At 48.2% G+C, this 18,999-nt stretch overlaps 1 protein-coding gene across 2 annotated transcripts in view; it reads right to left on the bottom strand.

Moving 5' to 3' along the window:
* ADGRD1 (adhesion G protein-coupled receptor D1) overlaps positions 1 to 18,999 on the bottom strand; it is a 177,638-nt gene that overhangs the window by 119,639 nt on the left and 39,000 nt on the right. For both annotated transcript variants that reach the window (XM_006063071.4, XM_006063072.4), the window contains 4 exons: positions 17,573 to 17,632; positions 14,523 to 14,640; positions 13,178 to 13,288; positions 11,272 to 11,347 (listed from right to left, as the gene is read on the bottom strand). In XM_006063071.4, the coding sequence (XP_006063133.4) occupies positions 11,272 to 11,347; positions 13,178 to 13,288; positions 14,523 to 14,640; positions 17,573 to 17,632 (365 nt within the window). The remainder of the gene's footprint in view (positions 1 to 11,271; positions 11,348 to 13,177; positions 13,289 to 14,522; positions 14,641 to 17,572; positions 17,633 to 18,999) is intronic.

Here is an 18,999-nt window from a genome sequence, read left to right as displayed (position 1 = left end):
CATTCAGCCCCGACTCAGGTCACCCAGTCATCTGCTGATTTCTTTCCTAATCTGGACTTTTGCATGGGGATTCTGTCCCTTCCCTGTGTTTATACTCACAGAACCATCTTCATAACATCAAGCAGATCCCTGGCAGCTGGGTGTACAATCTACTTCCTCCCTCAACTAGTTTTACCTGTTAACTAGACTCAAAGCTGGTGACCTGGACTAGAGCCAGTGGGACCCACGCGTCTCCCCGCTAACACCACCATCATCACCATGGGACCCAGCTCTTTAAACAAGCCCCTAACATGAGTTCCTTAAAAAAGAGCAGGTCCCCAGCAGCACACAGAACTATTCCTGGAATTGTCAATGTGAGATGTTTTTTAAAAATATCATAAAGATTTAAAACCCCTGGGACTTCCCTAGTGGTCCAGTGGTTAAGAATCTGCACCTACTGAGCCTGCACATCACAACTAAAGAAGTCCACATGCCTCCACAAACAGCCTGCATGCCGCAAAGAAGACCAAGCATAGTCCAAAATTAAAAAAAAAAAAGATTTAAAACCCTAGCCCTGCCTTCATGGAAATACCCTGCTTAAGGGTATTTCCAACAGAAAATATTTCCTGTAGCAAAACAGAGGCATGGATTCCTCATGTTTGTGAGTATCACCAAGGTTGGAAAGCTGAGGAGCTGCTGGAAACTCAGAGAACACGGCTGATTTGCTATCTGATCATTCTTCTCTGGAAAGGCATCACTGTGCAAGCCCCAAGCTACAAGACACATATGGAATAAGTCACACAGGTTTAAAAAAGTGAAAGAAACTGAAAAGCAAGTCTCACTCCAGCTCGTGGTTCTCAGCCATTGTTTTCCATTATGGCCCCCTAAAGAGTCCTATTAGACCCATTTTTCCTAACACCCCACCATTACTCCATCAACACCTGCCCATCCCGTGAAATCACAGTACCACACACATAGAGTAAATCTGCTTATGTACTTCAATACGCTTTAGGTAACTTTGCAGAGCCACAGACACTGTAATATCTCAGACTCCTTGCCCTCAAAACCAATTTTCACCTTCTGGAGGTGATGTTGTCCCCACTGAAAAGGCAGGGAGTTCAGCCACTGCTATGGAAAGTTAAAACTGGCTGGATGTCACCAGGGACCAGTTTAGACCCAAAGATAGAAAGAGTGGTCTTCAGTGATACAGAGGCCTGCTCTCTTACAGAACAATGAGGCTGCCCAGGTAGACCACCTCTCTGCTTGTGATTTCAGGGAGCTGAGATGTTCTGAGCTCAGCGCAGTACCCACTGAGATACGGTGAAATGCTTGCCAACACCTCACAGTCTATGCTTCTCTCTGTGAAGTCAGCATGTATGTAATTCCACCAACATAATAGAAATCATTTGTCTAGCAAAAATTAGGACTATATATTAGCCAACAGTAAAATCACAACCATGAGCATAAGACCCTACAAACACATCGTTATTTGTCACATCATCCACGTCCATTTTCTAACAATTCATCAGGTCAGCTGTCATCTCCCACTAGGATGTAAGCTCCATTGAGGGCTGGCTTCTTACCCATTCTGTTCACAGCTCTCTAAGCCCTTAGAACCAAGCCTGACACACAGTAGGTTCTCAACTAATATGTGTTCAGTGAATTAATCTTCTCACAGACAGACCATGATGACTTAGATCAAAATCTTAAGAAAAGCATGTAAAAAATGGAAAACCTATGGAGAATCTTCTCTCCACAAACACAGTGCAAATCCAGAGCAGATTCCTGGATTTGGCCCCAGGAACACATGGATTCAGCCAAATGTAGCCTAGTAAACACTGCCTTTGAGGGCAGGAACTGATATCAGACTCAACAGTCTACACTGTGCCCTCAGGAGCATTTTTAATCTGGAAAAGTACAATTTCCCAATACGGATGGGTTTACACTGATGGTCTCCAGTGACTCACTGCTCATGCAGCCAGGGAGCCTTTCCTTCTGGCTGGGTTTGCCCTGCAGAGAGGCCCAGGTTGGGGTCCATGGTGGCTGAGCCAGGAGGAGCCCACCATCCAACACCACCACCCAAGTCGACAATCACAAGACATCAGATGGACTAAGAAATTACTGTTTACTTTTTAGATGGGATAATGGCATGGAGTTTATTCTGTATTTTTAAAAGTCTTTGTCTTTTAAAAATAGAGACTAAATATTTACAGATGAAACTACATGATGTCAGAGATTTGCCTCAAAATAATTGGTGGGGCCAGGGTGAGGGAGCAGGGTGGGCAGAGGAAGCCCAAACGGCCGTGGGTGGTCCCGGTTGTAACCCGGTGATGACCGTCTCTTTTGTTCTTACAGATGTTCGATTTTTTTTCATAATAAAAAGAGGGTTTTTTTATGACTTCATTTAATCTCTCTGGTACCTCCAGTTTTAATAAGGGTTTTCCTTTGTCTTCATAAATCTGATCCAGGCTTGATTTTCTTTTATTTTAACCTGTTATCTGGGGAGCAGTAACACTTGGAGACTGGATTATCTGTCACTTTGGAATTGACTGTACCAGGGCTTAGGGGCCTTCCTGGATAAGAAAACAGGCTCTTTCTAGATGCCAGGGGAGAAATGGCAAAGAAGACAGTCCTGGGAGTAGGGGCCACATGGTTGCGCCCCCCTGTACAGGCCCTGCCCTCTGCTTTGGGGCGTTCAGCCAATGGCAGCATCCACAGGAAATCAGAGCCAGTCGGAGAGGAGAGTGAGACCCAGATAGCACTGTTTTTGCGGGGTCACAAAAAGGGCGTGGTGCCCATCCCCACAGCCCTGCATCTTTGCCCTAGGAACTGTGTTCTCCAGACCCCATCAGCCCAGGGTGGCAGCATCATGCCCCACTCCCTCTTTCTGAGAACACTTCCTGTTATTATGTTGTCATTTAGTCATTAAGTCGTGTGGACTCTTTTGTGACCCCATGGACTGTAGCCCGCCAGGCTCTTATGTCCATGGGATTCTCTGGGCAAGAATACTGGAGTGGGTTGCCATGCCCTCCCCCAGAGGATCTTCCCAACCCACGGATCAAACCTGAGTCTCCTGCATTGGCAGGCAGATTCTTTACCCCCTTTACTGAGCCACCTGGGAAGCCCTCCTGTTATTACTCTATCCTTGATAGTAGGGAGCACACCCTGAGCACAGCCTGGCAAATGGCCTCGCCTTCTAACTTCCCCCAAATTACCATCTGGTCTGCTGGGGACCTGATTGACACGGGCCAAAGTCCAGGCCTGCAGCCTCACGTATTTCAGCACATTTGAGCCACGACCCCTCTGCTGGTCATCTGTGCCTGAGATTACGCGTGGAGAGGTCCCATTTGTTTATTTTGCTTTTATTTCCATGACTCTAGGAGGTGGGTCAAGGAGGAATCTTGCACAACAAAAGAAACAATAAACAAGGTTCAGACAACCCTCAGAATGGGAGAAAACAACTGCAAAACAAACAACTGACAAAGGATTAATCTCCAGAATATATATAAGCAGCTCACACAGCTCAGTATCAGAAAAGCAAAAAGTCCAATCCAAAGATGGGCAGAAGACCTAAATAGACATTTATCCAAAGAAGACATACAGATGGCCAATAAACACATGAAAAGACTGTCAACATCCCTAATTATCAGAGAAATGCAAATTAAAACTATAGTGAGGTATCATCTCACACCAGTCAGAATGGCCATCATCAGAAAATCTACAAAAAATAAATGTTGGAGAGGATGTGGATAAAAAGGAACTCTCCTACACTGTTGGTGGGAATGTAAATGGATACGGCCATTACGGAGAACAGTATGGAGATTCCTTAAAAAACTAGGAATAAATCTACCATACAGCCCAGGAATCCTACTACTGGCATATACTCTGCTAAGCTAAGCTAAGCTAAGCTATGCTAAGTCGCTTCAGTCATGTCCGACTCTGTGCGACCCCACAGACGGCAGCCCACCAGGCTCCGCCGTCCCTGGGATTCTCCAGGCAAGAATACTGGAGTGGGTTGCCATTTCCTTCTCCAATGCATGAAAGAGAAAAGTGAAAGTGAAGTCGGTCAGTCGTGTCCGACTCTTAGTGACCCCATGGACTGCAGCCTACCAGGCTCCTCCGTCCATGGGATTTTCCAGGCAAGAGTACTGGAGTGGGGTGCCATTGCCTTCTCCGATATACCCTGAGGAAACCACAATTCCAAAAGACACATGTACCCCAGTGTTCATTGCACACTGACTATTTACAATAGTCAGGACATGGAAGCAACCTAGATGTCCATTAACAGATGAATGGATAAAGAAGATGTAGTACATATATACAGTGGAATATTACTCAGCCATAAAAAAGAATGAATTTGAGTCAGTTCTAGTGAGGTGGATGAAACTAGAGCCTGTTATACAGAGTAAAGTAAGTCAGAAAGAGAAAAACAAATATCATGTAGTAACACATATATATGGAACCTAGAAAAATGGTGTTGAAGAGCCTATTTGCAGGAAGGAATGGAGACACAGATGTAGAGAATGGATCTGTGGACATGGACACCATGGGGGAGGGAGAGAGTGGGACGAATGGAGAAAGTAGCATCAGCATATATACACCATCATGTGTAAGATGGATAACTGGTGAGAAGTTGCTGTGTAACACAGGGAGCCCAGTCTGGTGCTCTGTGGGATGGGATGGGAGAGGGGAGGGAAACTCAACAGGGAGGGGATAGATGTATGTCTGACTCAAGTTGTTGTACAGCAGAAACAAACATAACATTGCAAAAATTTAAAAATTAAAAAAAGAAAGAAAGCATAGAGAGGATGGAAGATTTCAGGATCTCTAGGGCAGATCTGGGAACTCTGAAATCTGCAAGCAGAACACCCAAGCACATGGAGAGATGAGTTCTGGTCCTCAAGCAAGAGAAATCAGCATGCATGGAACAAGAAAAAGCGGTCTCATTAAAAGACCACTCCAGGTATGAGGTGAACCCACAGGTGAACCAGAAGGCTGAGCACCAAAGAACTGATGCTTTTGCATTGTGGTGCTGGAGAAGACTCTTGAGAGTCCCATGGACAGCAAGAAGATCAAACCAGTCAATCCTAAAGGAAATCAACCCTGAATATTCATTGGAAAGACTGGGGCTGAAGCAGAAGCTCCAATACTTTGGCCACCTGATGCTAAGAGCCAATTCATTGGAAAAGACCCTGATGCTGGGAAAGATCAAGGACAGGAGAAGTGGGTGACAGAGGATGAGATGGTTGGATGGCATCACTGAATCAATGGACATGAGTTTGAGCAAACTCCAGGAGATGGTGAAGGACAGGGAAGCTTGGTGTGCTGCAGTCCATAGGGTCGCAAAGAGTCAGACATGACTGAGTGACTGAACAACAGCAACAGGTAAACCAGGTTGTACAGGGAGATTTAATACAAAAAGTAAAACTGGAAATATCCTGTAGTAAATGAACTCCTTTTCTAGCAAGTTCCTGCTCAAACATGGTGTCCTGCTCACTCTGGAGTCTATCTCCATCCTTTCTATCAGAGCTGCATTCTCACTGATGCTTGAGGCAGCAGTGAGGAGACAGGAAATGCTAAGCAAAGGAAACTTAAACCTCCTGAAAGACCTGAAAGATGCTGCACATGGAGGCATGGGAAGGGCCTTGGAGAGATCTGGGAGAATTCTCAAGTGGTATGAGAAGCCTCTGACTGACAGACAAAAAAAAAAGAGAGCATCCACCAGGATGGTGGACATGACCTCTGTGGTGTTCAGGTGGCTTAGTCGCTAAGTTCTTGGTATCAAGAAGTAGTTCCCTGGTGTTTCAGTGATAAAGAATATGCCTGCCAATGCTGGAGACACAGGTTCAATCCCTGATCCAGGAGGCTCCCACATGCTGCAAGCAACTATTGTGCTCCCGTGGCCTTGAGCCCATGCTCCCCAACAAGAGAAGCCACTGCCACGAGAAGCCCGTGCACTGCAACTAGAGAAAAAGCCCACACAGCAGTGAAAACTCAGCACAGCCAATATATAATAAAGTAGTTCAGTGGGGTCTCTCAAGAGACAATGGCAAGAACCAGAATCTCTGCCCCAACCAGGACCTTCCTCTCCAAACCTTGCATTGCAAGAGTCATGCCAACAGAAAATTGTATAAGCAGCGCACCTAGATTCCCAGCTCCTACCATTCTGCCATTTTTGCTTTGTCTGGCATCTCTGTCTCTGTCTCTGTCTCTCTCTCTCACACACACACACACACACATACACACACACACACACACACACACACACACACACACACACACCTTCTTTTTGCTGAATCATCAGAAATTACATCATGACACTCCAACTCTAAATACTTTAAGTGTATCTTCTAAAAATAAAGACTGCCTCCTACATAACCACCCTAACCATCACCACGCTCAGAAATCTGACCCAGCTTCAACCCGTGATCTGGTGCCTGGTCCACAGTCGAACGTCCTCAGTGTCCCCAGGGTGTCTGTCAGAGCTCTGCTTTCCTGTCAAGGAAGGGGCAGCATCCATTTAGTCACCATGTCCCCTCGTCCCCTCTGACTTGGAACAGGCCCTGCTCCTGTCACTGCTTCCACTGCATGGACGTGTGATAGTCCAAACCGAGGTTTTACAAAACAGCCCTTGACTGTTTCTTCATGGGAAGCATCAGGCCGAGCATCTGGGGGCAGGATGACTCTTGCCACTGCCTCCCATCGGGGGACGCAGTATATCAGCCTGCCCCAATGCCCGTGAGACTGAGCATGACCCCTTGACTAAAGTGATCTCTGCTCTCCAGGACGTTCTCACATAGTGATTAACAGGTACCTTGTGGGACAACAGGAAAGAACCCTGTCTCCACATAATCCCTCACCCAGGGGTGTCAGCATTGAGGACGACTGCCCGAATCAGTGGCTATACCGAGGGCTGCTACACGGTGATTCTGACCCTGTCCTTCCTTCTGCCTGGATGGCTTGGCTTTACAAAGACATGAAGACAGGGGAATTCCCTGGAGGACCAGCAGTTCAAGACGCCATGCTTCCAATGCAGGGGACAAGGCTTCAATTCCTGGCCGGGGATCTCCCACATGCCTCACAGCATGGCCAAAAATAAATGAAAACATATAGCATTAAAAGTAAAAAGAAATGCAGACATTAAAGTCTACCCCCTGGAACATATCCTTCTGAAGCACAAGTGAGTCCATCACTGAGAGGCTGAAATCCAGAGGCCCGAGTCCCAGCCCTGCAGTCAAGGAGTCCCATCCCTTCTGAGTCCCAGGCCCATCTATGGAGGAGGAGCAGGTGACTCTGCGCCCTGTCCAGCTCGGATTGCTGGTTTGAAGGAACAGCTGTCCTAGCTGCCCACTTGGCAGATGAACTGCACATTTCTCATCACTATGGGGCCAGAGACAGGGACCTCAGAGGATCCCTTGTGTCCAGGCCCATGCAGGGACAAAGGACACCCCCATCCAGGACCTGTGGATGGTCAGTCATTGCCCCAGGACAGACATCAGTGGGGCCCGAGTGGTCAACAGAGGACGGGTGGGGGGAAGAGCCCATCCAGCCCTGTCGCACTCCTACCCCATTAATCTCATGCACTGACTCCACACCCCAGGGAGGTTTAAAGGATGTCACAATTCCACCTCATCCTTTCAACCTCACACCCAAAAAACATAAATGTGTGAGGGTAATAACACACAAAACTAAAGTGGAATGACATCAGCTGTGCAAGCAAGTGGGAACACCAGAACATTATCAAGGCGATTGCACTAATCTGCTTCTAATTGTGCATGGAATTTGATAATTATCTTAAAGGCAGAGAACGGGAGAACAGCCAAGCATCTTATGCAATGACAAAGGAAGAGCTTACATATGTTCAAGGGCACCAAGCTTTACTTAAACCATTAACTCAGAGCTCACAGAAGTCCTCAGAAATCAGGACAGCCCTCCTATCTTAGAAAGAAGCAAGCAGGCAGAGGGACCGCCAGGCTTGTGTCAAGTTCAGCAGCTGGGCGGGGTGGCCGACTGGGAGTAAAGAGCCAGGAGCCTGGCTCCTAGTCTGCGTGTGAACCACAGCTGGCGTCACCCCTGTGCCACCTCGTGCTACAGGAGCTAAGACAACAAATATAGGGACCACACTTGATGAGCCCACAGGGTGATTCTTTCTGAGGTTAATGTTGACAACAAGACATCTTTGCATCACGTGTTAACCTTAGAACTGAAGACCCAACACCTGAAAAATAAGTGGCCATCATCAGAAAATCATTCTGTTTTGACTTCAGGAAAATAACTGAATGCTTGTATTCATTGCTGGCAGAGTTCAGAGGTCCATGGTACTAATGTTTCAGTGGGTAGAGGGCTGTGAGTTGGGGGGTTCTTTGCCTGTGTGAGTCTCTCAGCCCACAACTTGCAGAGGGTGTAAGAGCAGATCATGGCGCCCTGGGTCCTGAGGCTCCAGGGAGTCCTGCCTGGAGACCCCCGGGCAGTGAGAGTAGCAGAGGGATGGGAGGGTTGGACCCCTTAGGATCAGATTTTTGGCACCAGGGAACAGTTTTGTAGAAGACAATTTTTCCATGAACAAGGGGTGGGGTTGAGGGACGGTCTTGGAATAATTCAAGTGCATTACATTTATTGTTCACTTTATATTATTATTACATCAGCTCTACCTCAGATCATCAGGCATTAGATCCTGGAGGTTGGAGACCCCTGCTTAGGATGGAGGATAATCACACCTGGTGGTCAAGCTTTAAGAATGGGGTTCAACTCCCCAGAGCAGGGCAGACTTAGCCTTGTCCCCGTCCCTGCCGCCAGCACCGATATAACAGTGTCCCCCAGGGCTGTGCAAACCATAGGCACTGCCTGGCCTGTAAATAAGATTTATTGGCACTCAGCCACCCCCGCTTCTTTATGTATTGTCCAGGGCTGCCTTTACACAGCAGATGTGACAGAAACAGTACAGCAGGTAAAGCCAAAAATATTAACCATCTGGACCTTTATGCAAAACTTTGCCAACACCCAGAGAGAGTGTGTTTCTGGTCACAGTGAATCAAAGTACCCACTGTCATGTGTAACCCTCTGCTGCTGCTGCTGCTGCTAAGTCGCTTCAGTCGTGTCCGACTCTGTGCGACCCCAGAGACGGCAGCTCACCAGGCTCCCCCATCCCTGGGATTCTCCAGGCAAGAACACTGGAGTGGGTTGCCATTTCCTTCTCCAATGCATGAAAGTGAAAAGTGAAAGTGAAGTCGCTCAGTCGTGTCAGACTCTTAGCGACCCCATGGACTGCAGCCCACCAGGCTCCTCTGTCCATGGATTTTCCAGGCAAGAGTACTGGAGTGGGGTGTCACTGCCTTCTCCGTGTGTAACCCTCAGTTCTGCCTTTGTCCCCTTTCCCAAGGATGAGGGGCACTGCAGATGTGGTATAAACACGGTCCTCCCCACACCCTTACTCCAACCCACAGAAGGATTTGGCCATCCCCAGAAATACACATTTTTATGGATTTCACTGAAAAGTCTGTTTCAGTCTGAACCTCCAGCAGTGAGAGAGGTATATACATAAATTGGGGCTAAGGCTGGGTCCACTATTCATTCATAATCTTGGGTTTGGAGAAATTTCCCTTAAATAGTCTAGAAGGCATATTTCCGAGGAAAGCGGGTTGCTTCCATTGTGACTTTCCTGAAGAATTCTGGAAAGCACACCCAGGGTGCCAGGTTAAAAGTGAACCCGACAACCTGCAGGCTCTCCCCCGCAATCACGCCCAGAACAAGGCTTCCCTCCAAGTCAGCGAAGCCACGACTGCCTGCTTCCCCCAGGCCTAGCCTAGGGTTTTGTACCAAGAGCTGGTCCCTGGTATCAGATGGGAGAAGAGTCTTCCTCTGAGAGAGCCCACGATAACAGGACTATTTGCATCATTAGAAAGTATTTATCATTTCTCGTTTATCTGTAGGCGGTTAAAAATAGCTGCCTGCTTTCCATCACACAGGACTCCAAATACCCAGCAGCGGCACCAGTGTCTGAAACCCGCCCCCGCAGCGCCTTCCCATCAACAGAGATAGTGAGCTTGCAGGAACACGCTTTCTCATACTATCAGCTCTTCCAGGCGTGGTCCTGGCAGGGCAGCGAAGCGGGGCCTCGTCGGGGCTAGGGGTGGAGGCGCTGCGCGGCTTCCTCTGAGATGCACAGCTCTGTCTCCAGGAACTTTTTCAGAGCCTCCACTCTGGGCCGGGCGCTGTGCCAGACACCCGGGAAGAGAGATGGACCAGAGCCTGCCTGCTGCCCTCTGCAGGGCCCCTGTCTAGGGCGGATCTGCGGCCAACAGAAACGGCTTTGCCTTCCAAATATTAACTGTACAAATGGGCCCCTTGGGCTCTTGGGCTCATACCTCATTGGCAATTTCTCTGCCCCGGCCCTAGGCTCTGCTTCCCTGTCCCCTCCAAGGGACCCCTTGAAAGGGAGGAACAGGTCCCATGCCTAATCTTTCTTGGGGGAACCAGCCCCTCCCTGTGGTCTCAGTACAGCTGATCCACCCCCAAATCCTAGAACGTCATGTGAACAGACCTGGCCAATGAGAGAGCAGGATCCTCTCCCACCATGACTGGGGGCCAGGATGGGCACGTGACCCAAGTTGGCCAATCACAATCTTCCCTAGATTTCGAATGAAACTGACTTTTCATTCACGAAAGACAATTACTTTCCTTCTTGAGATCTCAGGACCCAAACCGATGTGGGTCTGAATCTACAGGAGCCAGCAATGCCTCTGTGAAGGGGCTTGCCAGGAAATGAGTTGACATGGAGGAGAGCAGAGGCAGGGAAAGGAAAGACCAGGTCAAAGCACTATCTTCTGGGTCCCTGGAGCCAGCCATGCTTGAAGCTGACTACTCCTGCCCTTCTTAGTCCCATGAGCCCTCAGTTCCCTTCTGTCTAAGCTGTTATATCCAACACAGTCTTGACTAATGTAGGCATGTGCTGCTCGTTTCCCATTCTACAGAAGTGGAAACTGAGGCTCAGAGGGGTTAACTGACTTGTCCAAGGTCACACAGTTCCAGGTGGAATGGTCACTCAGCCGGTGCTCCTGACCACTGCACTATCAGCCCAGGCCCCTGAGGCTTGCTGAACCCCCAGTGTAGGCATCCCCGCGTCTTCTTCTTTTGCTCAAACAGAGAAACACCAGGCACTGGCACCACAAGTTCTCTGATAACAATACTGCATGAGCCTCTGGTGGCATGGAGGTGGGGGTGTCCCAGTGGTCTGCTACCCAGCAAACAGGCACCACCTCCCCACTCCATGCTACATGGCCCCCAGAAACTCACTTGGTGCTGGCCGGCTGGATGTTGCTCAAGTAATAGTGCACCGAATGGTAGAGAAGCCCCACGATGGTGGTCCAGGCTGGGGAAAGAGCAGACGACCAGACACCTGTCAGCATCCCCAGTGATAAACAAGAGAAACACAAAGCCCCCATCAAAAGTGCTTGCCCAGCAACACACAGTGTAGACCTCAGACCTGGGAACCCAGCAGCTCCTCAAGGGCAAGGGGAGGGACATTCAGGGGCAGAACTGACCATGAGGACAGAGTTTGAGTAGAGATTCACTCCACCCTTCAACTGTGAATGCAACCAAGGCAACCACTCCCTGCTCCGCCCCTGAGCCAGCTCTGGACACATAGATGCTACAACTCTTGGCTGAGAGTGGGGGGTGGGCGGGGAGACATTCCAGGAACACCACGCGCCTCCGAAGGCAGAGCCCGATTGAGCTGTGGCTGGCGGTGCCAGGCAATAGCACTGCAGCCATGAGCGAATGTCAGTGGCTATCTGTGTTTGCAGTATTTACAGCAATCTCAGCACTCCAGTGAGGCAGCAGATACAGGATTCACAAGTCACCTAGACACCTGGCACTCCTTCTGTTGGGTCCCACCTCTCTGTGCTATTCCAACTTGGAAACAGGAATCATCCATTCTGTTACCTCCCTCTGCTAGCTTAATAGGAGGTTGGGAGGAGCAAGTCCCACAATGCTTCCTGAGTTCTTCAGGATATCTGTTGAGTGTGTTGAAATTTCAGGAATATATATTAACAATTCACGTCACATTTACTATTGGTCAGGTACTGGTGTAAGAGCTGTCTCTTCTAATTCTCACCACAAAATATTGGGGCAGATACTAAGACTGTCCCCTAAGTCACAGATGAGGAAACAGAGGCCAGGCAGGTTCAGTAACTTGCCCAGTTGAGTGGCTGAACTGGGATTCGAGCCCAGGAATTTCAGCCACGGAGTGGGTGCTTGTGACCAGTTAGTTCTACTGCCAAGTGTGAGAAGTTTCCATGTGGGCAGACCACACGAGCCTGTGATCTTGCTGATTCTGAAAAACTGGAGATTTCTAACTGTCATGCGGGCACATGAGATGAGACCCCACGTGCAGTGGTATGTATTAGGTCAACCTTGGCATTGCCCCTGGACCTCTCCCTTCTACAGTTCACTCCGAGTGTGGGAGGACAGTCCCCTGAAAGCAGGACACCCCAATATCCCTAAGCACCCTTCACAAAGCAAACTAGAGGGTACAGGGAGCAGAGGTCAGATCCCAAGGGCTGGGGAGTGAGAGCCCCGAGCTGGAGAGGGGACCACCACTCAGACTGGTCCTCAGTCTTGAAGGCAGAATGGGAAAAGTGTGGCCTCTGGCCAGATGGTCAGGTGCCGAGAATCTACAACTCCCTTGACTTCCCAAGGTTCCTGGGACAGAGTGACACCCCTGCAGAGGCATAGTCATCTTTCAAGGGGCAGGGGACAGTCATGATAGCAAAAATGGCCAGAGCCACCCAGGTCCCCCTAGAGAGTAATTGAGATCACCTTGGCTGCTGTCCCATCACTATCCTTGACTTCCCAGGAGGAGAACCCCAGACTCCTGAGCAGACAAAATCCCTCACCCAGCCGCCCAGCCAGAGGCCACCCCAGCAGGGAGGGGAGGTGGCCACATCAGCTCATGGTCCACTGAGAATCCTCCAGTGAGCAAGTGTAGAGTGCAGACTGCCAGCCTGCCTCCTCAGTCCCAGTGCACAAGGCTGGATTTTAGTCGGCATTATGAAGACATCTCAGGAGCATCAATGACACACAGTGTTCCCACCATGGAAACCTGGCCCCATCGGCACAGGGAGGAGGACTGGGGCAGCCCCTCGGCCGGGTCACAGCTCACAGGCTGAGTCCCTCTGCAAGGGTCCCAAGCTGCACTCACCTTGGCTGTGGAAAGCCTCGTGGGGGATCTCAATGTAGTTCTGCCCCTGGGCCGGGAAGCGGTAGTGGGAGGAATTCATGGTCTTGGGGAGCACTTTGGCCACTGAAAAGTCTAAAACAAGCCAGAGAGGGGAAGCTGTAGTCAGTCAACTCCAGGGCAGGAAACTGGGCTGTAAAATCCCATCTGCTTTTGCTTTTTTTTGACAGAATGAGCTCTCCTGGGGAGCGTAATTACCTTTAGGAAATAAGAACCTAAAAAATGAGTGTCCAGAGCAGTAATTGTGACCATGTGGCAGACCTGTCTGACTGCCACCCGCTGCGTGTGGGGGTGGGTGGGGCTCCTGGCCTGAGGTGACCCCTCTGCCCTCAGGGCAGCCCCTCAGCTTAAGATGCCTCAGCACTGACTGCATCCAATCTGGCAGGGAGACCCCCGTGCTGAGGGGCTCCTCCTCCTCATTGGGGACCCCACAAAACACAGGCAAATGAAATGCCCATGACACTCATCTTCTAAGTGAGGCAAAAGCATCACCACATGGAGGGACCTGCCTTAGCTGACAAACTCCCATTAAAGCCAATCCAAGTGAGTGAATGAAGCTTCCTTTCCAGAAGTGTGGCTCTGGTGATAAAGTATTAGGGTACCAAGTTTCCCAGGAGGCGCTAGTGGCAAAGAACCCGCCTTCTAACACAGGAGACGCAGGTCAGATCCCTGGGTCAGGAAGATCCCATGGAGGAGTAAATGGCAACCCACTCCAGTATTCTTGCCTGGAAACTCCCATGGACAGTGGAGTCTGGCGGGCTATAATCCATGGGGTCGCAAAGAGTCGGACATGATTGAGGAACTTAGCATGCACACATGCTCCCTAGACACAGACTCTGAAAATATCAAGAACCGTGATGTCCACTTGTAAGAGACCATGTGACCAACATCTTGGAGAAACCTGCAGCTGACCCTAGGGAACCTGGTACCCCACAGACACTCCAGGGGCTGCTGCTGCTCATCTCCTGCCCTGCACTGAGACAGCTGTCACCCGAGATGAATCTGGCCCTTAAGTCAGTCTCAAAGGCTCCCGTGGTCCTGTGTGTACATCCCAACTGAGCACGGTTGTTCCGAGCTAACTCTGTCTTCCTCCAAAATGTCACTGCACATCAGACAACGTAGTTTAGGACAATGAAGAGGTGCATCTCCACTGATGGCGTGTGAGGTTTGTGTGTACCTGGGCGCATGCAAGAAAATGCAGGAGTGCAGCAAAATTCAACAAGCAGGTGGGATTGCCTGCACCCGCTGCTTCCACCCGCCCTCGCCTGCCGCACAGCCAGCCTCACCCACACCCCCACTGCTGAGCTACCTGCCATGGACGAGGAACCCACGATGGCGACCTGGGGCTTGCTTGCCTGCAGGTTGTAAGTTATGTGGCTCATGACGGTGTCGATGGTGTCTATCAAGCCCGGCACCACAGCGCTGTCCTGAAACAACATCATGACAGGAAGGAGACGTGAAGATGGTGTTCACTCAGCACGTGCATGAGTAGGAGGCATCAAACGCACAAACGCACAAGATCAAGCTTCAAGTTCACTGTCAACACTCCTGCAAAGGAGGACACCCAGCATTGGCTGAGTGATGTTTCCGGCCAAGCTCTGGCCTCACGACGACCAGATGAGAGGAGAAACAGTCACACCGCTGACTCATTTCACAGGCGCGGAGGTCTGACCACTGAGGTCACCCAGCCCAGCAGAGTTCACACAACGTGAATACTGGCTGAAGTTGACCCCCGAGCATCACCAGAGCATCAGCTCCAAGGCTTCCACGCTCAGACACACAGTAACCGGACCTGGTCCTGGGTCCACTCTGAACTCACTGCAGACCTTGGCATCTCTCTGATCTGCACCCCCTACTCCATCCTCTTCTGCTTCATGAGGAGGGGGCTCATTGCTCCCAACACCCTCCAGGATGAAGACAGCAGTTCTGTCCCAATCTCCACAAAGGGGAGGGTACTTTGGAGGTGCCAGCACCCCAAGTCACCCCTGGCCTCCCTGACAAGCCTGGTGTGTCTCTTCCTTATTCCAAGGGCCTCTCCACTCGGAGTCCCCAAAGCAGAGGCGATCCTAGTGGGCGCTGCCCCCAAGGAGGCAGGGAGTCCCTCTAGGACACCTTATATCTCTGCAGCCCGCTCAGACTGGGCTGATTGCCCCTTATCCTCAGACACACGTCTAGCAGGGAGGGGGCATCTCAGTTCCCCTGAGGGTGTGGTGTGTGAATCTCTGCCATCACACCCCTCTCTCCTTCCCGCCCTTCTGAAAAAAGCATCCATCTGTTGCTAAGTGTCCCAGGCGTTCTCTCACAAACATATGCTCCATAAGAGTCTAATGAGCTGGAAATAGAACATGGAGGCCAATTTTAGATATTTCCTTTCAGGCCCATGGCCTGACTTCAATCAGCCAAGCACAGTTAAGCACATGAAAATCTGTGTTTCTGGCATGCAGTTCTGTTGGGTATGGCTGATTCATACCTTCCCTTTAACGCACAGTAGAGCCTGCCTGAGTCTGAATAGTTTCATGATTATTCATATTTTGTGGCAGAGCATTCAGAAAAAGTTCATGTAAAATGATGCTGAAAGTATATTTGCTCAGGTTCTCCTTGGCCATCTTCTGGGAGCTTTCTAGGTGGCAGTTCTGTCCCCCTGGAAATCATCAACTTTGGAGGACTGTGTCTTTTAAAACAGAATTTGTTTCTAGGGAATATTATAGTGATCTTAAGTTCATGACTGTTTTTCTCTTCCTTTGCCACTGTGAAGTCTCATCCCATTCTATTTGAAGCTGTTCAAATAAAAAGTTCAGGTGTAAATCTTGGAGCAATCTCACTCATAATGAGAAGGAGAGGGCATTCTGCCACAAACTGGCAGATACATTTTAAACATTATAGGAGTTCAGGAGAAGGAGTACTTTAAATAATGGTGTGTTTGCAGCCCTTCCAGGCAAGACAGTCAAGAGTTCTCCTCCTCCCCGCTTCTCCACCCCTGCTGGGCAACCCAGGAAGTCACATGTTGAAACAGTAGCCTCAGAAAATGGGCAGAGCCAGGAACCAGGTCACTGGGCAGAGAAGAGGCTCCCCGGACTCACATCATATTTGGCACGGGTGAGAACTAAATGTCCACTGCGTGGAGCCACTGGGATGTATAGTCCATTTGTTACTGCGACATAGCCTAACCTAGCCTGCTTATACAGCGTTGCTGAAGAACACTTAACATCATTAGGAAAGATCCTAAATAAAGAGAAACTGGTGAATTCAGATAGCATATTTATAGAATATATATGCATATAAGAATTATATAATTCCCTGGAAGTCCAGTGGTTAAGACTCTGTGCTCTCACTACCAAGGGTGCAGGTTCAATCTCTGGTCAGGGAACTAAAATCCCACAAACCACATGTTGTGGCCAAAAAAGAGAGAGAGAAATTTCTATTATACACATATAAGAGAACTGAAAACTAGATTGTAAGAAATATATATATATATATATATATAGGACTTCCCTGGTAGCTCAGACAGTAAAAGCGTCTGCCTACAATGCAGGAGACCTGAGTTCGATCCCTGGGTCGGGAAGATCCCTTGGAGAAGGAAATGGCACCCCACTCCTGTACTCTTGACTGGAAAATCCCATGGATGGAGGAGCCTGGTAGGCTATATAGTCCATGGGGTCGCAAAGAATCAGACACGACTGAGCGACTCCACTTTCACTTTCACATATATATAAGAATATGAAAAATCATTATCACTCAGTCTGAGAATTTCAGGTGATTTTTATTTTATATGTATTTATTATCTGTATTTTCTAACTACTCCAAACATATTCACTTGTTTTATTTCTTAAATAAGTAAAATCAGGAAAGTTATTTTTAAAAAGAAAAGAAAAAGCATTTCATTCTCCTAATTCTTTAGAGTACAGAGAAAAGGAGAAGCTGCTTTGATTTCTACATATAATCACTCATAATCATGAAGTGTATATTGTCACACGTTTGACTTTTCTCATTTAATACAGTGATCTTTAATCAAATATGTTTTATTATCATTCAACGACAATGTGATGGTAAAAAAAAAAGAAAACTACTAAAATGATAAACAAGCATACATTCCTCATGAAGAAATCCAACCATTTCCCTGCTCTGTGTTGAGGACAGCACCATGTACTGATGTTTGCAGAGCTCTGATCCACAGAGAAAACAGAGCATTGAAAATTAATCACATATCCTGTCGAAATGAGCTCTAATATCCCAGATCTCAGGACTGAGAGATGCATCATTTCTCTTATAGATGTGAACTGGGCCATATTTATGCCACTTCAAGGAAGACAAAATGGTTCCCAAGGTACTTCTGAAGACCAAAATGTTCTTTTCTCTTACCTCTGATACAGAAGACCAGCTGGGCAAACGAAGAACCTCTCCCACGGTGTTTAAGAAAGTCTAAAGGCAGACAGGATGACACTGCTTAGCATATATTCTTAAGCCTCAAAATCATAAGACCTTTCATTTTCTCATCTCCATCAACCACAGGCTGGGTTTTGCATACATACAGCAGTAAACGAAAATAGCTCTCATCAGTGCATCAGGTTATATTTACAAAGCACTTTGATAGATGGGATCTTATTTGCTCCAGGTGACACTCATTAGTCAGTGGCAAGTATTTACATCGCTGACTCCTGATCTAGAGCAGTTCATTTGAATAGAAATATAATGCAACCGAATTTTTGTTTTAGATTTTCTAGTGGCCACATTTTTAAAAGTTAAAAGAAAATAGGTGAAATTACTTTTTAATAATATATTTTACTTAGCCAAATATGGCTAAAATATCGCTTCAACATGCAATCAATATAAGAATCACCAGTTTGATATTTTACATTCGTCTGTTACACTAAACTTTAGAGCTCCAGTGTGTATTTACACTTTGATTTCAACTGGCCACAGTTCAAGTATTCAAGAGCCACGTGTGGCTAATGGCCACCTTATTACCCAGCATAAGAAATTCCTTTTCACTTTCTTGTTCAACTATTGGTGGTGAGAAGCCAGGACATCGTGGAGAATTGGATAATGGATGCCAAAGATTTTTATTTCTCATTCAATCCAAATTGGTGGGGTTTGGGGTAAATCCACATGATTCCTCTACAGGACACTCAGAGTCAAGCATCCATCCCCACACGGCCCCCACCAGAGGTTTCAAACTGATGACCCACAGGCTGCATCCGATTCATAAAGGTCTTTTATTTGGTTTGTACACAACTGCTTTTAAATTTGTTAGCTGCCCACTTTTCTTTTTTTTTAATGGGTGAGATTCCATTTTAAAATTCTGGGTTTTTTCTTTGCTTGCAAAATCAGAAGAAGTAAACATAATGGTTAAAATCAGGAGGCTTTCGAGAAGCTCACTGCTACTCCCCATGGGTGGGTACTTCCCGGTGAGCCACAGTCTCTACTCCTCCTTCTTGTCTGTCCGACCTAATATCCATTTACTTTGTTCCTCTGGCTCCTGAATGCATTTGATTTTGCTACCTCTGACACTGTCCAATGTATCTGAGGGGAAACAGGGGAGTTGAAAGAGTAAATCACCCAGCTTTAACAGTTTCCTGTGTAGACGTGCATGGAATTTTATGTTCCCATATAGACATCCCTGCAAGACTACAGAAGGGCCTCAACCCTCCCTCTGGGGAGCCTCACTCCCACCCACTGAGCTCAATTGAAGAACCCGAAGTACTTCCTGCAGGAAGCCTGGAAGTGCTTATACAGGGCTGTCTTGGCCCCGCCCATTTCTCCATATGAGATTGGCTGAGCCACCAAGC

Source organism: Bubalus bubalis, chromosome 17, assembly GCF_019923935.1.
Source record: "Bubalus bubalis isolate 160015118507 breed Murrah chromosome 17, NDDB_SH_1, whole genome shotgun sequence".
NCBI lineage: Eukaryota > Metazoa > Chordata > Mammalia > Artiodactyla > Bovidae > Bubalus > Bubalus bubalis.
Note: the sequence above shows the minus strand (reverse complement) of the source record. Positions and strands in the feature narration are given on the sequence as shown.